Source organism: Eleutherodactylus coqui, chromosome 1, assembly GCF_035609145.1.
Source record: "Eleutherodactylus coqui strain aEleCoq1 chromosome 1, aEleCoq1.hap1, whole genome shotgun sequence".
Taxonomy (NCBI): domain Eukaryota; kingdom Metazoa; phylum Chordata; class Amphibia; order Anura; family Eleutherodactylidae; genus Eleutherodactylus; species Eleutherodactylus coqui.
In genome coordinates this window covers 437,775,973-437,799,354 of record NC_089837.1, presented here as the reverse complement: position 1 = coordinate 437,799,354, position 23,382 = coordinate 437,775,973, and the positions used below count along the sequence as shown (strand labels likewise).

The 23,382-nt window shown below is 41.6% G+C and overlaps 1 protein-coding gene across 1 annotated transcript in view; it reads left to right on the top strand.

Annotated features, from left to right (window-relative positions):
• The first annotated feature begins 128 nt into the window (after window positions 1-128).
• SACS (sacsin molecular chaperone) overlaps window positions 129-23,382 on the top strand; it is a 68,625-nt gene continuing 45,371 nt past the window's right edge. The window contains exons 1-2 of the mRNA XM_066582247.1: window positions 129-539; window positions 14,259-14,409. Coding sequence (XP_066438344.1) covers window positions 490-539; window positions 14,259-14,409 — 201 coding nt within the window. The 5' untranslated portion in view covers window positions 129-489. The remainder of the gene's footprint in view (window positions 540-14,258; window positions 14,410-23,382) is intronic.

Sequence of the window (23,382 nt, the reverse complement as noted above, 5' to 3'; positions counted from 1 at the left end):
TTGCAGCATTGAGTGTTTTATGTTCTTTATATTTCTACATAAAGCACATCATAAATGGTTGTTTTGAATTTTGCTCAATTAACCTTTCCTCCTTCTTCACTTTCTCAGATATAGTGCTGCTCTTCAGATCCTGATAGGCTGCTAATGAAAGTCAAGGAGAGGAAATTCCCACTGTGAATTGGCTACAAGTACTGAAGGAGAAACTAGTTAACACCCAGAGCCGTATCCTGTGTTGTGAGTAAGGGAAAGTGTCAATGTTTGGAGAAGGAAACAAGAAGTCTCTGGTGAGCTGATTGCTAATGGTCTGAAAACTGGTGAATTTGGTGAAGGTGCCATTTGGAAGCAAGGCCTTGCAGACAACAGATGGTATCAGTGGAGTAACAGGGTAATTCAAGGCAAAATGTCTGCTGTCAGGTAGCGCTCGGACTTGGTCAGGTCCAATATATTTACAGAGTGCAAAAGAATTACAGAAGAGTCAATGGTTTCTACATGTGTTCTAAGAATCACAAGATAAATATGACGGACGCCATGGATGCAAAGTAAGTCATTTCTCTTTAATATTTTTTATATAATGTAAATTTATTTCTGCCTGCAAACGAATGTATAGATCAAAAGCAACATGCAAAAACTCCAGATAACTGAAGTTGGTTCATTCAATGAAATTAAAGGTTTTTCTGGGTATTTCTTATACTCTGCATGGGTCATCAGCAGTTTATTGGTGGGTGCTTGTAATCAGCTGATATTGGGCAATTGTCATTACGGACAGAACCTGAAGCCGAAAACAGGCCTGCCAAACAGTTGATTGACGTTGATCCTGAGGATGTCCTGAACATATCACTGAGCTGTCATTGTCCCTCGTACCACTACTAGGGGGTGATCAACTATCTTACGCAATTAACCCCCAGACCATCACACCAGCAGTGGGGGCAGTGTGCCGCTCCACATCAAAAGCAGGATTGAGGCGCTCACCCCTAGGTCTTCAGACATGAACATGACCGTCGTTAGTGTCCAATCTAAACCTAGATTTGTCGCTGAAGACAACACCGTTCCACTCTGTAGTAGTCCAGTTTCATCGTTCATGACACCACTGCAAATGGAGGGAACAGTGTATGGGGTGTCAAAGGCAGTACACGTAATGCATCTGGAAATGGTTCCAACAGGTACAGGGGACTGTATTGATGGTACCACCTGTCTCTGGATAGGGGACAACCAAACAGCTGTTTGTGCTTGTCGATTGATCAGATGATCCTCTCTACTTGTAGTCTGCTGAGGGCTTCCTGCACTCCGTCTCCTTGTGTGCGCACCTTCACAGATCCACTGGTCCCTACACCCCTTAACAGTAATTCAGAATGACCAGGGTGGTGGGCAATTGATCGATACACCCATCCAGCGTCTTGCATTCCAATAATGCACACCCTCTCAAACGCAGTTAACTGGGCAAAATCTCTTCTCTGCATTGTAGAGGCGTCTAGTGGTCAACAAGCTCTACACAAGTGGAAATAGAGGTCATTACACACAAGGAGCCTCTGAGAGCCTTTTTATAGGGGAACCAGTTTTAGAGCCTCAGGTAACAAGACCATTCATCTAATCACACCACGACTCTAACCATTTGTATATCTACTTGAGATGTAACTTCATGTCGAGTTTTACAGCAAAACGACAACTTCTTCTAGGCTGGATTGTTTTTTAACAAATCTCTTTCCGTAGGGAACAGCAAGGTTATGGGTAAGGTAACTACTGTGTGTTCTCTGATATATGTTGCTGCCATCCATAGAGTATCTTTAATTATTGCTAAGTCTGCTGCCGTTTCAGTTGCCTGTCATTAGGTTTTGGAGCCCCATCTTTTTTTTCTGGGGCCCTATGAATACTAGTTACGTCCCGCTCTGCATGTAGCTTCGTTTTTCTATGTGCTAAAAAGACACATGTAGTGGGTGCCCTGCTTATCAGGCAATGGATATGGCACTGCTCGTTTTGATTCCATTTATGAAGATTTGAACAGAGCCTGTGAAGCCCCTTGTGTAGTATCCTGGAGAAAAAAAGAAACCATTTAAGGTAGACTAATTAAAAGTAATGCTCTTCACAATGCAGAATTTACAAAAGGCAAGATATTGCCCTGTATCTTTACCACCCCCTTCCCCCCAAGTCAGGAGAGGGTTAAAGTGTTAAAAAAGTGAAGAAATCGATATAGTGTATCAAGAGCTGCACTTAATTATACCCCCTTCCCCCCAAATATCAGTTACACTGTGTTGTATTAGACTGCTACATTGTCTGTTTTCCTATTCTGTACCGTTTACATGACCTGAATCTAAATCTGGGTGCTGAGTCATTACTTCTCATCCGCAGTCCTCTACAATGTGGTAACTGCAGCTTTTACATCTTCCTTTTATTTTTTATGCCATCTGCAGAGGAAGACTCGCCCTGCTTCCTTCTGCCTTATATACAGTATATACAGTAAATCCTAATCGTATGTACTCTAGTCATTTAGATTGCTAATAATTGGCAAATGGTAGAAGTACAAATTTAGCAATAGTTAAAGCTAGAAAAGTTCAGAATGTGAATGATAGGGGGGAGGGGTGTTGTAAGGGGCTTACAAAATAGGGGGCATGAGCCCCAAGGCATACACATATAGCAAGGTTTAACTTGACTATGGTAACATTTTATGACAAGTTATCTTAAGCGATCTAGTGGCGCTAACACACCTTATAGTAGTGTGTTGTAACCCATCTCTGCTGGTCAACTATTGAAGTGCCCCCCCAGCTCAGTGGGCATCTATCAGGGTTTGCCAGGTGCTGACACTGGGCCTGCCTGAATTGTTATCTTAACACAACAAAAGCCATTGAAAGGGTAAATAAATGTCAGCACAGAAAAGTTGTCTTAACAAGTTCATCATCAAGTTCAGCTTTCCTACGGCTGTACTCACCTTTTCCCCCCCGAAAATGTCCACACATTTATAGTTATCCTATGATGATTTCTTCCAGTACAGCAGTTACAGTAAAAGGGGCAGATGAGGAAGCAACAGGCACAGAATTGTGGGTATCAACAGGATGGCAAGTTTGTATAAGTTGGGAAAAAGTAGGGAGGGAGAGTGCTGCAAAAGTGAGGAGCCAGAGATGTTTGGGCCGCAATCTCTACTGACAAGTTGTAGGGACACAGTGCCCTCAAATACTGAACTTCCGAAATAATTTTATCATAATCAAAAAAGTACTTCATAGACAAAACCCCTGAAGACATAGATAGTGCTAGATAGTGCACCCAGAAATAATGCCAAACCGATAGTGTCCCATATCGTGCCACAGACATTGGCTATACCCCACTCTGTAGTAGTAAACCACACAGTCATAGTGCTATCTTTTGTACCCCACACAGTCATAGTGCCCACACACTGTAATTGTGTTACAATTAATTTTATACAGACTACTCTCATTATGCCCTCTCTCACAACTAACTGCTGACTCTCTACCTTCTATTGTCCATAATAGAAAGCTGAATGCTCATGGTTCAGCTCTCTGCTTCCTCAATGCAGTGATTATAGCGATGAGTTCAGGGAGAACAATGTCGGGCTCACACGGTCGTTAGCGTAATCTGCTTGTGGAGGTCCGAAACGGATTCCAGCTGTGAGCCCGTGCATGACTCTATGTATGGCCGCAAAATTGTACTGTGCATGACCACATACGCAGACGGTTATGCGCAGGACCCCTTTTTTTGGCTTATATTTCCCGTGCCACGCTTAGCGATGACACGGATACCCGCAGCTCATACATAATGTAATTGCATATGGGCTGCGGGTATATCTGCAACCATAGAGAACAATAGGCTCTATGTCATGGATATCATGCTGTGTTCTATTTTCCTCAAGCAAATTACGCAATTCCGACACACTAATGTAAGTGGAACTGTGTAGTTTAATGCATTTGATTGAACCACGGATCAAACACTCCTTGAATCCGTAATTCAAATCCGGTTGTGTGAGACCTGTCTAAAGAGTAATGTGCAGCTACTATACTGCGGAAATGTTGTCTTTATGATTAGGCCGAGACCTTCATCAGTGTTCTGCCTGATCACTAAGGGTGGGGAGTGGGCAGCCCTAAACACCTACTCAGGGCACTGGCAATTTTATAGCAAAATCCATATTTTACATTTATATCTTGACATAGATTCGCATCAGATCTTGACTTTAATCATTGCAAACTTGAAATACATGGAGGAAATCCACAAAATGCCGGTAGGTTGACATGCTGAAGATGTCAGTTTCCTCGTGGATTTTTTTCCGAAGCATTTAGATGAGATTTAAATGTACATGGGCTACAAAATCACAAGATTTTCCGATATCACTGTCGCCCGTGTGAAAGAAGCCTGATACAATAGATTTTCTGTTGGCCAATCTGGAAAGAAAATATGCAGCGTATCTGCCCTGTGTGAACGTATCCTAATGGCGGGGGAATGTCAGACTTGAGGTGTCACAGTTTTGCATCCAAGTTTGTAACTGACCTTAAGACGATCTGGGATAGATCTTTTAGACAAGCCTCCCAGGGAGATTCACTTAGCGTAATATTTGTGACTGAGTGCGCTGCCGTGCAAAAAGTAATTCCACGATCAGCAGATATCAGGGCACCTCAGGCAGACATAGAGAAGATTGTTATATGAAAGTGTGGACTGATCTGACACCACCGTTGATCTCGGCATTAGTGAAGATCCAGTCTGCTAGATCCTCAATGATATGTTGTAACATGTTATATTACATAGGTTATTAATTGGTAAAAAGTCTGTTAAGGAGTTATATGCTGTACTATCATTCTCAGTCCTCCTTCCCTAATCAATAATAATTATTTGAGTTCTGTACTGTCAAGGTATAAGGGTTATGGCCTGAATATCAAGTCTAGAATTGTGGCAAGGAAATGATGCATCCCATTGAAAAACTCCTTCATTTTTCTTAAAGGGATTGTCCATGATTACTAAACAATAATCAGCTTTATCCCCCAGAAATAGCGCCCCATCTGTCCATGAGCTGCATCTGATGAGGCAACTGATGACAGCGCTAGGCAGAGGCAGGGGAGCAGGGTGCAATCAAACCATAATTTAATTGAAACTGCACAAAGAACGAAGGTTTAATCGCTGCTCCATGTGCCATGAGGGTGGGACTTCTCCCTGACGCACCTGTTCTGTCCATTGTGCTGCTCCACAGCTCTGGTTGACAGCAGTAACAGAATCCCACATGCGGAATCCCACAACGGAATCCGGCACTGGCAGCAGCAGCGTCCACGCGTACCTGTTTTCTTTTCACTTCCTCTGTAGTGTGGATGGTCCGCACGGCTCGCCGTCAAACATTCGCAGTACAGATTTTTTTTCCCCAAAATCCTGCTTTACCCGCGTCATCGCCTAGTGATGATGTGGAATCCGTGCTTCCACATGGATCAAACCACTCCCATTGAAGCAGTCCGCACGGAATCTGCACAAAAATGGAGCATGCTGCAATTTTTCATCCGCGAGCGGAAACCGCAATTGCTTTCCGCTCTTGAGCATGAAAAACCACTTTTCCATAACATGCTATGGGCGGTATTGGTGCAAAATCCTGAGATGGACATTCTTTGTTGGACACTACAGCTGTTAATCAGAACTCTACAGCAGCTTAAAGGGGGGGCATGGAGAGTACTTTTGAAAGGTGTTTTGCCATCTCCGCTGTTGCAGAAGTGACACACTAGCAATTAAACCTTTTGTTTTCTTTTGTATTAAGATAGCACATTCTAGGTACAGGTATGATTACACCCTGCCTCTTTGCCCCTACCCAGCACCTTCAACAATTTTGCAACAGCAAAACTACTGACAAACCCCCTTTCAGTGAATGGAGCTGAACTGCAATACCAGAGAGAACTCATGGACAGATGTGGTGCTATTTCTGGGAAAAAAAACTTTTCTTTTTTCTATTCTTGGACAACCCATTCAAAAATATCAAGATCTGCAGGGTCCAAAGAGATAAAAGCAATACTTCCAGTCTTAAGATGTTCTATCTTTAACCCTTTGCAATCCAATTTTAGATTCAGGGTTTCCTAGGGGGCTTTCTCTTTCTGCCATTATACAATGGCGCCATCTGCTGGCTAGAGCCAGTACTGTGGTATGTGGCATGCTGGAGAGGCCACCGACAACAGAGCATCCAATAATATACAGTAAGAATGCCCTGCCGGACGTCTTTCGACATTGGAGCTGTACAGCCTTCAATCAGAATGTCTTTAGACGTCAGACAGTGGATTGGAAAGGGTTAATATCTGCAGGGAGATTGTATGGGGTAAACTAGTATTGACCCATGACCAGCTTATCATTGCAGTAGACTCTGGATACCTGAGGTTTCTTCTGACCTCATATTTTCCAAAGAGAGTTGAGCAGCTTATTTCATATCTACCGTGGCATGGCTCACAGCAGAAGAAACGCTCTTATTACTAGATGGAGTTACGCTTCTTCCTTCATGAAGCTGGCAAATTAATTTTGCGAAGTCCAAGCCAACTACTCAATTACCTTTTCTGTTTGGTTTCCCTGGCTCCAATCTGTTTTTAGAGCTTAAAGTATAATCGTGCTTTCTAAAAGCTTTGGTTTAAAAGGGTAATATGTTGTTGAATACCGATCGTCCCCTTTAACTTGGGATTTTTTTTTAATTGACTGCTTGACATTAAGAACTAGTCTTTGAAAATAACAATAAAATGTGCAAAAATTAATAAGGGTACTGACATAAATGCTACTTTTTTCAAAGAAAATGCAAATCCTATTCACTCCATGTTCCTTTGTTTTTCCTGCTTTCCTTTTTACACTTCGTTAATGTAAGTGTCGTACTCTCTAGACGCATGGTCCATTTTCTAAGTACAGATAAATCCTTGTCAGTGTGGCAATCTATTGATTCTCAACTAAGGTTCGAGAAAATGACTCTTCATGAATGTTAACAGATTTTGACATGGAGCAAATATTTTTTTTAGTAATTAACAGGAGAAACTACTGTCCGTAATCAGTAAATAGAAGTAGAAAATACTAAATATAAAATGTATAGAAACTTTGTTTAATAAATACCCCATATACATGTAATATAGTATTGAAACAATGTCAGTAGAGATGAGCGAGCATACTCGCTAAGGCAAACTACTCGAGCCACTAGTGCCTTATGCAAGTACCTGCCCGCTCGTCTCTAAAGATTTGGGTGCCGGCAGGGGGCGGGAAGCGGCAGGGGAGAGCGGGGAGGAACAGGGGGGAGATCTCTCTCCCCACCGCTCCTCCCTACTCACTCCCGCAACTCATCGCTCTCTCCCGCCGGCACCCGAATCTTCAGAGACGAGCGGGCAGGTACTCGCATAAGGCACTAGTGGCTCGAGTAGTTTGCCTTAGCGAGAATGCTCGCTCATCTCTAAATGTCAGTGAAAGCATAACGTTGTTTAGATACAAATCTTTCTAAGCAAATGGTTAATTTAAATAATTAAAAAGTCAAATTGCCTTATTAACGTAAAGAAATGGATATCACCAGTATATGTAAAGGTGCTTTCACATTTGCGCTGGAGATTCTGTTTTTCTGCTCCGTTTGGGGAGTAGGAAAGGGGAATCCCCGCGGCCATCAGAACCAAAAAGCGTTGGGAAGACCCTTATTGACTATAATGTGGCTTGCCCACTTAAGCTATGTGGGCACAGAAAGCCATGCTAAATGGGGGTAAACTAATCACGTTGTAATCTTGGAAACTGGCATTTTACAACAATCTACCTACATTTACTGTCACTATGTAATCTCAGACTTATTTTTACCTTGGCACTTGAGAGAAAATTGATTGTGAATTTGGGCACACTCTCAGAAAAAGGCCCGTTACCTCATCAGTTGGCGCAGTTTGATGCCAGATACTTGACATCTTAACATGCTTTTCTTAATGCATACTGCCCTTAATTGCCATTACAACCTTTCAAGGTTAAAGAAAATAACCAATTCCACTTACTAAACTATTGTTACTCCAGCTGCTTGACCCCAGAGATCCTGCAGTGCCCTTGCATGTGGAGGCTTATTCCAAAGCCAGATGGGGAGGACTTGCCCTTGTGAATTATTAGCAGGGCCTCAAAGGATGGAGGGCGGATATTACAATGACACAGTATAACAGAATGCTTACTTGTAGATTTTTTGTGAAAATGGAATAATTTACCTTGTGAGTATAATCGCTGATAATAGCAATATCTGCCAACTTCCGGTAATAATACATAAGTACCGCACATTTTCACAGATATTTGTTTGCAGGCTGTTGCTTGCTTTTTAAGGGAATATGTCATCAGAAAATGACCTACATGTATTGTATAAATCACATTTTTATGCTAAATATGTTTTAAACATTTTCTTCAAAGGGCCATTCTGGTGATTTTTTTGTAATTCATTCATTATGTAGCTATCCCCCAGTATATGCAAGCAAGCTAGTGTTACGAATCTCCCCAGCTTCTTTTTCCTGAAATGGTCATGGGATCTCCATTCTGACTAGCTTAGCTTTACTTTGAGTTATGTGTTTGTTTTTTCTGTCAGTTTCTCAGTCTGTATAATGCTGTTACACAGGACTTGCCGGCAAGGGACACAGTCATTCCTATTACAGTTACTGATGATCACACGGGTCCTGTCACACAGTTAGGCTAGAGGAGATCATAGCTCATCGTCCTGAATGGATACTTATGGTTTGTAGTCTATTTAAAACACTTAGGCCCTCTGTACCTGACAAAGCTGAATTCCGCATGCGGAATCCTGCAGCAGAATCTGGCTATGCCAGCAGTGGCAGGGCTGTGGATTGGATGGCTTCCATTGACTGCAAATGAAGCCGTCAGAGTGGAATTCGCACAAAAATGGAGCCGGCTGAGATTTTTCCTCCGCTTGCGGAAACCGCGATTGGTTTCTGCAAGTGTGCAGGAGAATGGATGTCGCATAGCATGCTATGGGCGCTTTTTGCTGCAGATCTACAATGTGGACTCCCGCCGCAGATTCCACAGCAAATATCCATTCGTGGGCAGGAGGCCTATAGGAAATAATGATAATTAAACTGCCCACTTCTGCCCCGGACCTTAGAAGGAAATGGTATAGCTGTGATGATGCATCATGGAATATATGTGAAAGTGAAGGCAAAAAGTTTGAGCATCAAGATGGTGGCTGATAAGGGGGCTGCACTGCAGGGTAGTGTCTGAAATACACAGAGGAGACCTCAAGAGTGGGACAGGCAATCAGGCGATGGGGACATGGATGGAGAAATGTGTTTTTGCCAAAGTGGCCTTTTAATATTTAATCTCAGAATCTATATTTACCAAAACAAATCCTATAATCTGACCAGTAACAGTAGTGACCTGGAGGGTACTACAAGGTTGGTCAACAGTCAGAAAGTCCTGAATACCTGGCTATGAGCTCCTGTAGAGACATAGTGGATATCGTTTTTGGGAGAGAGACCATTTCTTTCCCCTAATTCATGGGCTGAAGGCTATTCCGCTCGGCAACAGCTTGCTTCAGATTGGCTCTTGCTAATAATTTCATGATTGGTTAAAGGGGAGGAGTTGAAGCAAGCCCGGGAAAGTGAACAGGGTGAAGCAGGAAATGAGTCAGAGAGAGAAAGGAAAAAGTGCGAGAAAACAACAGGAAATAAGATAGTAGGAGGGAAGTGGTTATATGGAGGTGTTGGAGAGAGAAGGTAGTCTACAGAGGTGCAGAAAACCCACATGCTAACAGAGGTTAAGAGAAAGAGGAAAGTGCCAGGAATGAGCAACGGTGAGCAGAAAAGGACAGAGCAAAGTCTTCACAAAGGTGTGAACTGTTAAATGCAATTCTGTTACAAACACTGAGTAAACGGTGTACCTTTGGTTTACCACCAAAGCTAAATAGACTCATCAAATTGTTCCGTCTGCAACCACACAATTCCCCCCCCAAATGTACTGGCATCACGTGACACTTCACATATATATCTCATCATTGTTATTTTGCCCTTACCACTGCGTGTGGCTGAGCTAGCCCTGCTTAGCCATTGTAGAGGGAGGGACCATAGAGCCACCGTTGACACCCATCTTATTTCCCATGCTCTTTCCCCCCCAACGCATGGTGCCCTTGGCTGCTGCATAAGCCTAATAATAGTCTGCCAATTTGTCTTCTGTAGATAAAACAGTTCTCTTATTATCACTGTAGGCATCATTAAAATGAGAAGTAACACCCATATATAGAGATAACATAGGATCCACCATTCACAAGAGATGACGGTCACAGCTCAGCTCCTGCCACACAGAGAAGTTTTCACATGATACAGAAGGAGGCTGCTGTAAAGCATATAACTAAATGCTGTTAACTGCAGCTCAGGCAAGATGGCCGCCCTCATAGTCATGTACAGACTATAGAATGAATAAATTTATAATCGGAAAATAAAAATGTTTCACCTGAATTACTAAAAACAATAGGTGATATATTCCCTTTAAGAACTGTAAAGCCCAGGTACAGTACAGATCTATCATGCAACAAACTTATGTTTGGCGAACTAGATCTTTTTATTTAATGCCCAGAGTGATAGTTACACAATAAGATCCATATATTGCAGTATCAAGGAATTATAGACCAATCTGTGGCTGGCTCTGGCTGTTGCAGAACTACGACTCTTAGCATGCCACGACAGCTGCTGGTATAGACATTAGACTTCTCACTGGAATATAAAGTTACTTCTTGCATGCGTATTCTGCTTTTATGTCAACCATAACAGTGATGCTACTTGGCTTTAGTAGAATGGACGGACCTAAGCTATATGCGGAAGTGATCATCTGGAAAATGGACCTAGACGGATTGGAAACTGGGTGAGAATAGGTGACAGGAACATCAACCATCTCCGTTACGCAGATGGCGCAAGTCTGCTTGCAGAAAAAGAAAAAGGTCTGAAGCAACTGATATGTAAGATTAAAACTCAAAGTGAAATAATAGACCTCTACCTGAATTTAAAGAAGACTAAAATTATGACAACTGCAAAAAATGGCCAAACTCAAAATCGACAACGAGGCCATAGAATGCGTGCGCTACTTCATCTTCCTTGGTTCGATAATTAACCAGACTGGAGAATCTATACCAGAGATAAAACGTAGGGTAGCATTGGGGTGAAGCGCAATGCTAAATATGGACAAAATCTGGAAAAGTAGGGATATCGGCATCACATCTAAACACAGGATAGTGAGTGCAAGCCACCTGTTTCCCCATAGCCATGTACGGATGTGAAAACTGGACTGTGAAAAAAGCTGATAGAAGGAGGATTGATGCGTTTGAGCTGTGGTGTTGGTGAAAGCTGCTGCATATACCCTGGACGGCGAGAGTAACAAGCCGAGAAGTCCTGAATCGTATAAGACCTGATATATCACTGGAGGCCAAGATGGCCAGACTCAGGGTCACTCATTTTGGCCATGTAATGCGAGCAGAGTCGCTAGAAAAATCTATAATGCTTGGACAGATCAGTGACAAAAGAAGACACAATGGGCAATACTGCCAAAGCTGATACTGGCACGGATATCACACAACTTAAAGAAACCGTGCAAAACCGAAAAACATGGCGGGAGCTCGCCTTCAGGGTCGCCGAGGGTTGTGAATATCTCGATGGCTAACAACAACAAGTATAATCTGCCAAATATACAGACACAGCGCTCTTTCTTAAAGGCGGACACTGTATAGAATGTTCCAGAGTAGTAAAGCTTACGTTGTACATTTCCACTTATGATATTCATACCCATATATTCATGAATGTGAAGACCCTTCATACACATGGGTGACTCATATGGATCGTTCTGACTAAGTTTCCTCTCTAGTCTTCTTCTAAAGCTACAACATATTGTGAGCACAACTGTCACTGGGCAGTGGAAAATACCTTTATTCCTGGCATCGGATCAATTCTGTGGGGGGAAATTCTTAAAAAGTGAAGACATGTGGACTGTAAAGCGTTTCATTATATTCACTAAGCTTTCAGTATCCTACTGCCAAGTGACACCGTTATACAACTCTTCAGTGATGGAAAGTGTTAAGTTGAGAATGCTCCATGTCATGAGTCATTTGTAACCGTCTCTGCATCTCGTATCTTGTTAGATGCAAAAACTAGCCTAATTGTTACCTTAATATAGAAGATACTCATATAGGAAGGTGAATGAGGTGGGAGCACAGTAATGAAAAAGCAGCAATCATTCAACCTCTTACTGTATGAATGATTTCTTACTACTGATATAAGCCATACATACACTGGATTACTTTTCTTGCAATTAATAATTAATTATACACTAAATAGCCACTTTCTTTATTAGTGAAGAATGGACCTTAAGGGTCAAGATGCTCCAAAAAAGGAGAGAATGTAGGGTGCAAATGATGCGGTGGGAGCACCAGGTCAGTAGTAGCTGCAATCTTCGCTCATCGACTTGTAAGTGAGGCCGGCCCTAGCTGACCATTGGGGTATGCACACCGATAGCGACAAGTAACAGTTACCCAGCAGGCTTGCTAGTGGGTTTTCTATTTTGGGAAGATTAGATAGAATCATACAGGACATTGTGGGAGTGTTAACCCTATTTTAATGTGGACTTAGATATTTTGCAAGAGGAAGGAGTAGGCGGCAGTAGGGATGAAAGAGTGCTAACTTATAAAGATTAACTGTGTATTGTATTTAGTGATCTGTATTTACTGTTATCAGTGAAGTGTTATTGATGTCAATCACAGAGTACTACTGTTGCTACAGACCATTCACAAGCTGTTACTATTCCTATGGTGTCGTTAGCAGTAGATAGGTACTTGAAGGTAAAAGTTAATTGCTTATATTTTGACCTACTTCATGTGCTGCTTCGTATCCTGAGTCCTGTGTTGTTATACCACCACCCACGACACTTTATTGAACAACTTGGAATTATACACTACGTATTAATTTTGGAATGAAATCTTCGTTGCTCTACCAATCTATTTACTACGTTCTATTTTAGAGACCCAATCTAGTAGCACGTTGGACCTCTTTTGGCTTTTACAACTGCAGCAATTGTTGTGACATAAACTTTAAATCATTCTGCAGAAATATTGGCCCAGACAGGAGAGCTTCCTAGAGTTGCCATAATTAGATGGAAGTGCTGACATGCTCTGATCAGTTGACAGGAAGGGTTCATCGATTCATTCTGCTTGTGCCAAATTCTGACCTCCCATCAGTATGGTGCAACAGAAATCTAGATTCATCTGACCAGGTGATGTTTTTCCACTGCTCAGTGATCCACATTTTCCTCCCTTTTGCTCACTGGAGTCTTGTCTTTCTGTTTCTCTTGGACAGCTATGGCGCTGGAATGACAAGTTGTGCATTTAGTTGGAGTGCTAGCATTGTATTCGAGTGCAATTTACTTGACTAAGTATCTTCTTTTTTCCAAGATGATTCTTGACATCCTCCTCTGAACCACAGTATCTCCTTTCACTGGACGTTTTTCTGTGATCACACCATTGTATCTCTCCGCACTGTTACATGGGGAAAACCCCACAAATCTGGCAGTGTATGAAATCCTGGCCACAGCTAGTCTAGCACTGATGACCAGACCTCGTTGGACGTCACTTAATTCGCTGGCTTTTCCCATTCTAATATGGATTTACATTGAAACTGATACACAGAAAGGTCGCTCACTTGATTTTGTGCTTTTGGTTTCGTGACTAACAAAAAACCTGAATACTTTGTTGTCAAGGCTCTGTTTTTCTATAAGCGGTTCTAAAAGAAGGCGCCTATAAGGGAATAGTCAAGTATTGCAATATTTCATTGTGTATGTTTTAATTAAGTAGATTTATAATTTGATATTTATACAGTGCTGACAGCCTGCAGATTGGCTCTGACCTGACCTTTTCTTTTTCCTTCCTGTATGTTACACTATAGAGGATGTGTTGGTCACAGAACAAGGATCACTAACAGATGGAGATAAGTAACTTGTCCATCTGTTCTAATAAGTAGACAACAGGCGTGCGTGAAGTGATATCAGGGTGCCACATGGTGCACCACTTATCAAATAAAAACATATGGCACTTCTTAGTACATATATCATTTTTCAGTTAATATTGCGCGTTCTAAGCAAACACTATCAATTATAGAATATGTATAGAAAAACGTATTCGTAGGCACTAGATAAACAGGTTTGCGGTATGTTATTTATTTTTCCTTTTGCCCTTTTTCAACTTTTTAGTCACCAAAAATAATGTTCATTTGCAGTCAAGTTTATTGCATAGCACTATTTTTAAAGCAACATTTCTGTGTTCTTTATCTTGACAGGTTGTCCAGGGTGACTGTCCTACATGAGTATGTTGGCTGTAGGACATATGAGGTGCCCGTCTCGGCTGTTATTGAGGATATTAAAGAGCTAATCTACAGAGAAACAGATTTTCCTGTCTCAGAACAGCGTCTTCTACTGCACAACAAAGAGGTCAGTTGTGAAAGTGAACACATAGAAAGTTGGATAGTAGTGCATGGGTATGACATGCGTAAGGGTGCAGCTGCAAAGGGGCCCTGAAGGTAAGGGGGCCCAATGTATCCTGCATGTTGAGATTCAAGTTTATGTGCATTAACAGGTCCATGAAAGTCCTGCGATTACTATATGCAGTTCTGCAGTATAAAGCCTGAAGAATGTGTGCTGCCATATGGTGAACTATGGGGAGCCATATTTTGACATTGTTCTCCTCTCTAAGCAATGCTTAGCCCATAAATATGGAGGCATATGCGGCTCAGTGGGACTCAATAGAAGTGTCCGGCCTAGTGCATCAGGACTAGCAGTAAATAATAGGGGAGGACTCGGAAACCTCAGGGTTAGGGCTTTAACCCTTTAATGACCAGCACATTTTAGGCTTTTTTTTAACATAATAAGAGTTGTATGAGGGCTTTTTTTTGTGGGCTGAGTAGTATTTTTCATCAATACCATTTTGGGAAATTTACGACATTTTGATCACTTGAACACTTCTTGTTGTATTTTTTAGGCAAAATTTACTAAAATAAGCTGCAAGTCTTGCATTTGTTTTTTTGTATTTTTTTCTTTATGGTGTTCACCGTTGGTAGAAATGACATTCGAATTTTATTCTGTGGATTAGTACAACCAGAATAATACAATTTTAGACTCTTTTATGTTTTGCTGTAGCATTTAATGGTATCATTTTTGGATAATGTGAATATTTGATTGTTGTTTATTCCATCTTTTTGTAAGGTGGGATACATAAAATTAGCTATTTTAGCCATGGTTTTTATATCCTTCTTTCAGGGAAAATGTGCAAATTCTTTTATTGTGGTTGTTACAAATGTGTCATTACCAATTTTGTGGGGTTTCTCTTTGTTTTTTTTTTTACATACTAAGGCCGCCTGCAAATGGCTGGGTCAGATCCGACTGCGAAAATTCTAACCTGCTCCCGCCGCTTGGATCTTTCATGTGCCGGGCAGCCGGCGCATGCGCAGCCCAGAGCCGGCAGCCGGGGAGTGACATTTCTGTGCGGGGCTCTGCGAGACCCGCACAGAAATAGAGCATGCCGCGATTTGTTTTCTGTGCGTGATTTCTCGCATACAAATCGCGGCCGTCTGCATAGGATTGCGTATTGTAATACAATCCTATGCAGGCATGTACGGGTGGAAATTCTGCGAGAAATCCCGCCACGGAATTTCCGCTCGTGTGCAGGGGGCCTAAGAGAGTGAAAGGGGAGGAATTTAAGTTTTTTTATTTTAATTTTTTAATATCTTTTTCCATTTTTATTACATTTCATAATACTTTTTACTTCTGTCACATCATGGGTTTTGAACTCTCTATGCTTTGATAGTATAATTTACAGGAATTCTTCAGTATTGCCATATTGTCTTCATGCTTATTAGACCCTACTTCTAACAGGGCCTAATAGGCAACCATAAATGGCTAACCTGGAGGCCATTGTTCAGCCTCAAGGTGCCATAACATCCCATCAGGACCCTGCAATCGCACTACAAGGACCCGATGGGGGCCACAGTGAGACCTCTTCCTCTGTTAGCTTCTTTGATGGTGTGTTTACACTGACCATGGCAACTAAACGGTTAAATAGCCAGGATTGGAGCTAGCTGTGATTCTGGCTGTTAGTGCAGGAGCCCAGATGAAGTCTGATAGCTGAGCTCCTGGAGAAGCTAGTGTTTTAGCTTGGCAAAAACTGTTAGTTAGATTACAGAGGTTATTTCCTAATCAGTCTCTCCATAACCAGTCTTTCCTTATCTCAGGTGCCTCCTTAAAGTTTGTTTATCCGTGTATAAAGTGTTAATTGCTGTATATGCAAGTTGTATATGCAATTTCTGGTGCATAATATTAATGCAGATAGCCACATGCCTGAAAGTAAATGGTGTGCCTGTTGTTTACCTATATATGTGTGTTAGTCTTATTTCACTACAAAAAGCTTTTGAACTCGGGCATTGGTGTCATGATCACCTAATTCCACTAGTCATCCAGATCCTGTTGTATACCTTCGATAGTGCGCTAGATTACACGGCTCTACAACCACTTCTTAGAAACCGCTCAGAGAGTGCAGGCCTCTTTCTGCCTGTCACACGTTGCATTTCCAGCATGGAAATCCCATGTTGGGATTCCAATGCTGCACTGTAAAATGATGCATGCATTGGAAGAAAGTGACATGCATGGGAAGTCACTAATGGATGAAACCAGTGAAAATCAGTGATTTAAACACCAAATTATTGACTATCAAGGACTTCAGTGTCGAGCCACTAAACAGATGCTATCAAAAAAATGCTATCTGCTGGCTATTTTGAGAGGCAATCATGAAAGGTGGTCTTATCTTTGATGCCATACTGTGCGTATTTCCTGGTACCACACTTTGGATGTAGAAAAAGTTATATTACAGACATACCATGCTAATACATATTCTGGTATTAGCCCAAAATAATACTTTAAACACACAAAAACGTCCTGTTAGTTTTTGCAGCCTGTTCTATTTAAAAATCAAATGGTCTGGGGATGTATTAATATCATTGCAAGTATGAATTGGAGCATTGTTCTAAGATATTACCTTCTTTGTTGACCTGTGATGCGTATGACTTACAACACAGAGAACATTATGCATCTCTATCACATGTCTACTTTTTCTGGGGAAACCGTACGAGATTTTAATTGATGTGAACCCTTCACATTGACCATGCAGTCTGATCTACAAGCAGCAGCATATTATAGAGCAGGAGGAGCTGAGCAGATTGATGTCTAGTTTTGTGGGAAAAGACTTAGTTTAAACCTATATTTTTCTCCTTTTAATTCCTGCTCATTCTGTGCTTCAGAGTCCAGTGCATCGTCCTACTCATTGATTGACCGTGTATGCACAACAACTCTGAGCTGTCAATCACTCAATAGGACCGCCCACTGGACTCCTAAGCTCAGAATAACCCTGATTTATTGTGACTAAATGACAAGTTATAGTGAATCATTTCCTACAAAACTATATATCAATCAGTTCAGCTCTTCCTGCTCTATAACATGCTGCCAACAGGTCGGATTGCATGTTTTATGTGTTAAGTTACCTTTAAGACTATTTGCCAAGTTGCTTCTTTTTTATTATTTTGGATGTCTTACATAATATACTATATGTGACTTGCACTATTTTCTAAAGCGCTTTTTTCGGCTCATTCAATTTGATAATTGTGTCCCAGCTTGTATTATTTTGGTAAATATGTTACATTGCATGTGACTATTTAAACTCACGCTTTTTGACAACCGTAAAGAAAGAAGATCACGTTCTAAAAGAGACAGAACCTTTTGAAGTACTGTACATGTAAATGCTCTATATTATGAATGCCAGATCATAGTTTAATACTATCGTAAAGGCGTTCTCTGATATTATGTCAATAAAGCTTAAAGTGTTCCTAACTTTTCAGAATAAGCTGCCATGTATGAGTATATGAGGAATACCACTACTTCTGACCATTATATGACTTGTATCCTGCACCTACCACCCGTTTTCCTCTCTGCAAGCTGTGCCGGTAATTCTCAATTCTCTCTGAGCTGGCAGGTGGAGACGTTATTATGCTGTGTTTTATACAGTGCGCACAGAGCAGACTATAGACCCTGCTCACTCTCTGTAACACACACATATGTGAATAAATACACACAGTGATAAATAACTCAATATTAGCTCTAGCAGCACATCTGAGAGGGTCTCTACTTCTATCCTCTTCTCACCTCTTCTTCATAGACTTCTATGGACAGAATGAGCCATCATCCTCCATCTCTTTTTGTTATCCGTCTTTGTAACTCTGTTAGTAGACAGATTTCACTTGAGGTAGTGGGCAGCAGATTAAGAGGAAGAAAATCTATTAGTGGCCAGTGCACTAAAGTGATTTTCAGCACAGAAGGCTATCATATTAATTAAAGTGATTTGAAAAGCCTGTTACTATTTAAACAGAGTGCAGTCAATGGTTATGAAAGTTTCTAATAAATACTTGGGCAGATTTACTAATACTGTCTAATAGTGCAAACTTAGACTAGAGAACATGGCTACTGAAGGTTTTCAAACTCGGAGATCTTGAATGAAAGTTATATTAGAAATGTCATAATTTATCGCACAATGGTTTATTTACATACAACCAGAAAAGCCCTTAAAAGGGGAACCTTCATAGAAAGAAAGCGCCTTTCAAATTCCTTTTAATACCTTACGCCGCATTATCGGGATTTTTGAACCGTTTTTAATTCATGTTTATTATAGTGATAACCCAACAAGTAGTTTGTGATTAACGTCTCATGTATTTTGGTTTAATCAATTACGTCTGTACAAGATGAATTATGTTTTATTCTAGAACCCCATCCCACAATACCAAGAGAGTGACAGGAGAGATGAAGTAATGTCTTAGACTCTGTTTACATCTGCCACAGTCAAATCCATGGTTTTGCTCTGTCATAGGAGCAGAACAACAAAATGGATCGCAGTGATGAATCCTTTAAAGGGGTTGTCTCGCGAAAGCAAGTGGGGTTCAGCACTTCTGTATGGCCATATTAATGCACTTTGTAATATACATCGTGCATTAAATATGAGCCATACAGAAGTTATTCACTTACCTGCTCCGTTGCTGGCGTCCCCGTCTCCATGGCTCCGTCTAACTTCAGCGTCTAATCGCCCGATTAGATGCGCTTGCGCAGAAGGGTCTTCTGGCTTCGGGTCTGTCCGGCAGCAGAGGTGTTCTGGCTCCGCCCCCTTCTACGCGTCATCGCGTAGCTCCGCCCCATCACGTGTGCCGATTCCAGCCTCCTGATTGGCTGGAATCGGCACACGTGAGGGGGAGGAGCTACGCGATGACGCGTAGAAGGGGGCGGAGCCAGAACGCCGCTCGTGCCAGACCGAGCCGAAGGCAGAAGACCCTTCTGCGCAAGCGTGTCTAAAAAAGCAAGAAGACCCCGAAATTAGACGGAGCCATGGAGACGGGGACGCCAGCAATGGAGCAGGTAAGTGAATAACTTCTGTATGGCTCATATTTAATGCACGATGTATATTACAAAGTGCATTAATATGGCCATACAGAAGTGCTTAACCCCACTTGCTTTCACGAGACAACCCCTTTAAATTACAGACACCAACAGTGCCCACAGATCTGAACACAGTCCTAAATATTAGTGTTACTATAAAGCGATCATAAAATCCCTCCTCTACTGATCATGTGATGATTTTGCTCATTCTGTCCCAGTCTATACAGCAAAGTTGGGAAGTCGAATATAGAGAACAAGAAGTATCAGTCTATTGTAACTGCTCTAGTTGCCAGAGTGAAAACTGCAGAACTTCATGTTTTTTGTGGATAACTTTTGATGATAAATTTGACGACCAAAACCTCTCCATTTCTCATCAATGTAATTAATTGCTGTGTACATCCTGATATTTTCTCTGATGTGCTGTAATCTCACTACATAGACGTGCCTGTGATTTTTAAGGAGGCTCATGAACAGGAATATAACATTACACAGTTTGGCTAGATGCCACATTATGATCCAACTTGAACAGCCGTGCTGTGGCTCCTCAGTGATGTGAAACAGGTGTCCAGTGTTTCTGAGGTCACAAAGAGGAGACACGGATCTGGAACCAATAGGAGCTAATTAGATAAGCCAAGATATACTCGCCCTTAACTATGTTCTCACATCTTTCTGGTTGAATCCTCTTTTATATTCTATTAAAGAGATAGTCCAGATATTGTTTCTGTGTGTTACTTAGAGCAGGAGTTGAGGGGGCATTGCATGACACAGGGAATCAGACTTAGGTGGTGTTTGAGTTCTTGCATCATGCTGCCCCCTCAGGCCCTCACAATGTATCAGTTTTACCCAAAGAGTTCCTTTAAAGAGAACCTGTCATCATACTTGAGCCCTATAAACATCTCCCATAAATAGAAGAACGTGCGCACACCGGCTGGCTGAAAAAAGTCGCACCGTGTGCGCGACAGCTTTATTAGGACACATCAAAGGAATAGGGGGCCCTGTGTGGCACAGAGTGCTAAGGTAGCAGAAATGCAGTCCTAAGCTCTCGCTCACCACCTGAAGGTTGCAAGTTCAATCCCAGCTTGGTAGCCGGCTCAAGGTCGACTCAGCCTTCCATCCTTCCGAGGTCGGTAAAATGAATACCTAGCTTGATGGGGGGGGGGGGTAATAAATTACTTGAAAGCGCTGCGGAATAAGTTGGCGCTATTCAAATAACAAAAATAGGACCCCAAGTGACTATCAAACCCCTTTCCCTGGGAGTTTCCTCACGTTTGAGCCACATAACGTAGCTTAAATGTGATGACAGGTTAATTTTAAAATCATTGTTCATGTTTGGAAACACAAGGAATTAAAGGGATTATGACATTTTTTAAAAAACACGTAAAATAGGAAAAAGAATTAATACTTACCTTAACAATTCTGTTCAGTTTCACCGCTCCTCTGACTGTCTCTGTTCTTCCTGCTTTGGTGGTGATGTCTCAACAAGCCGCAGCCAATCATTAGCTATATTGGTGTCATGTCAACAATACTGAGGTCACCACTGTGGCAGTTGATTGGCTATAGCGATCACATGTTGTGTCAAGACATTACTGCTGGAGCAGGTAGAGCAGAAACTAATGGTGATCAATGAAAGCATCAGCTTATGAGCAGCAGAGAATTGGTAAGGTAAGTATCAGGGCTGGGACAGGGTGAATTGGTAGGCAGATCAGCAAATTGTATATACCCTCCTGAACTGAACAGATAGGCAAATTTGACCTTGAAATTATGCACAATTGCTTCATCCCTGATAATAAGCAATATTTGTCTTCCTGGATTTAGACATGAGCAATGTACACTTTCTGTATTTGAATAATGCTCACAGTAGCAGGTTGTGCTGGATGAATATCCATAGAGGCATAATTAACTCATAATAATCCTGAAAGGGTTTTTATTGGTTGTAGTGTCAGTATTTCCTTACAACCTTGTCCTTCCCCTTCAATTTATTGTACTTGGGTTAAGATCTGATGACAGGAAATTCTAGATCTCTGTAATCCGATAGTTGCTGTTCACCGCGCTTATTCTGGCGTAATATAATAAGCTGCATACTATTATTTTTTTCTATTTGCATTGAAATCAATCTTAAAAGAATGAATTAGATGATAGATTATCTCAAGAAGGAGAATCTTGGGGAGTCTTTGTCTTTTAATTTAATGGTGGAAATACTACGCCTATAATACAAGGGGCTGCTGATAAGTCTTTGGCTTTACCCAGAAAGAGATGAGATAAGAAGATGAAACTTTCCATTTATTCCACATACTCTCCACTGATGTCAACACACTTCTTACATCGGTATTCCAAGTTCTGTAAGCCTTGCAGAAAGAAGGATTTCGGTTGTGCCTCAAACCAGTCATCCGTAGCAGCCATGGCATCAGAAATGGTGTGAAATTTGGTACCCTTGAGGTGTTTCTTCAGGTTTGGAAACAGATGATAGTCGGAGGGAGCTAGATCTGGTGAATAAGGTGGGTGGTCAACCAGCTAGAAGCCTAGCTCCACCAGTTTTGCCATGGTCGCTTGTGCAGTGTGAGCGGAGGTGTTGTCTTGCAGGAACAAGATTCCTTTGGACAGCTTGCAGCGCCTTTTGGCCTTCAGAGCTGTTTTCAATTGGTCCAAAAGTTCAATGTAATACCTTGCATTGATGGTGGAACCATTTTGAAGGTAGTCCACTAGTAGCATGCCCTCCTTATCCCAGAACACAGACGTAACCACCTTAGTGGCTGATTTTTGCACCCTGAACTTCTTTGGGGGAGGAGAGCCACTGTGCCTCCACTCCTTTGACTGCTCCTTGGTTTCAGGGTCATACAAATAAATCCATGTCTCATCCATAGTGACCAGTCAATCCAGGAGGTTCTTATCAGTTCGGAAACGCTGAAAAATGGACCGGGAAGTTTTCACTTGCATGCTTTTCTGATCTGTTGTCAAACATTTGGGGACCCACTTTGCAGATAGCTTCTTCATGTTCAAATGTTCATGAATGACACAAACACGTTCACGAGAACTCCCCATGATGTCTGCTATTCCTTTAGCTGAAATTGGTCGATTCTCCAGTATGAGGTTGTGCAGAGCATCGACGATCTCTGGAACAACAACCTCTCTTGGTCGTCCAGGACGTTTCTCAGCATTGGTGCAGAAGTGGCCCTATGGATATCCTTTGCTGACTTTCCTTGCAGAAACAACAATTTTATCACTCCTGTGCTCTCATTTGCTGTGAAAATTGCCTTAAACTCCGCCATTTTGTTTTCCCGCGTGCCTAGATCACTGTTGCTATAAGCTACAAACACAAAATTTTCAAAACATATATTAGACACATAAGGCTTTCATGTGATGTAACATTCGTTACCATAGAAACAAAAAAAGAACTCAAAGCTAAAGACTTATCAGCACCCCCTCCTATATATATATAGTGAAAATGTGTTAATTTGTTCTTCATAGGCTCCTACATGGCTTTATGGATCTCAACCCAACTTGGTACACATACTCTTTATGACCAACGTAAAATATTGGGAAGGCAGGTTTCAACAGTTTTTTGGTCATAGCAACCAATCACAGCACAGCTTTCATTTTACTAGAGCAGCTTGAGGAAGGCACATTGCTTGCTATGTGTAACAAACATTTTTTACAAAATGAAGCCTATTGTATAATCTGTGGTAAAAATAAGATGTTTGTGATTCAGTGTGGTAAATAATTTAGATGTGTGGTGGATCCGGAATACCTAGGTTTCCATCCGAAAGCAAAAAAAAAAAAAGGAAAATTACTGTGAGCGAGTGAGACAAGTGAACAATGTGACCAACGACTAAAGAATGAGCTGGAAAGAGCCAGGACGTCAAGGGCTGCAGAGACACTGCAACAGCATGAAGCCCAAATTGAAAAAGCGAGAGAAGGAGCCAGGACATCAAGGGCCACAGA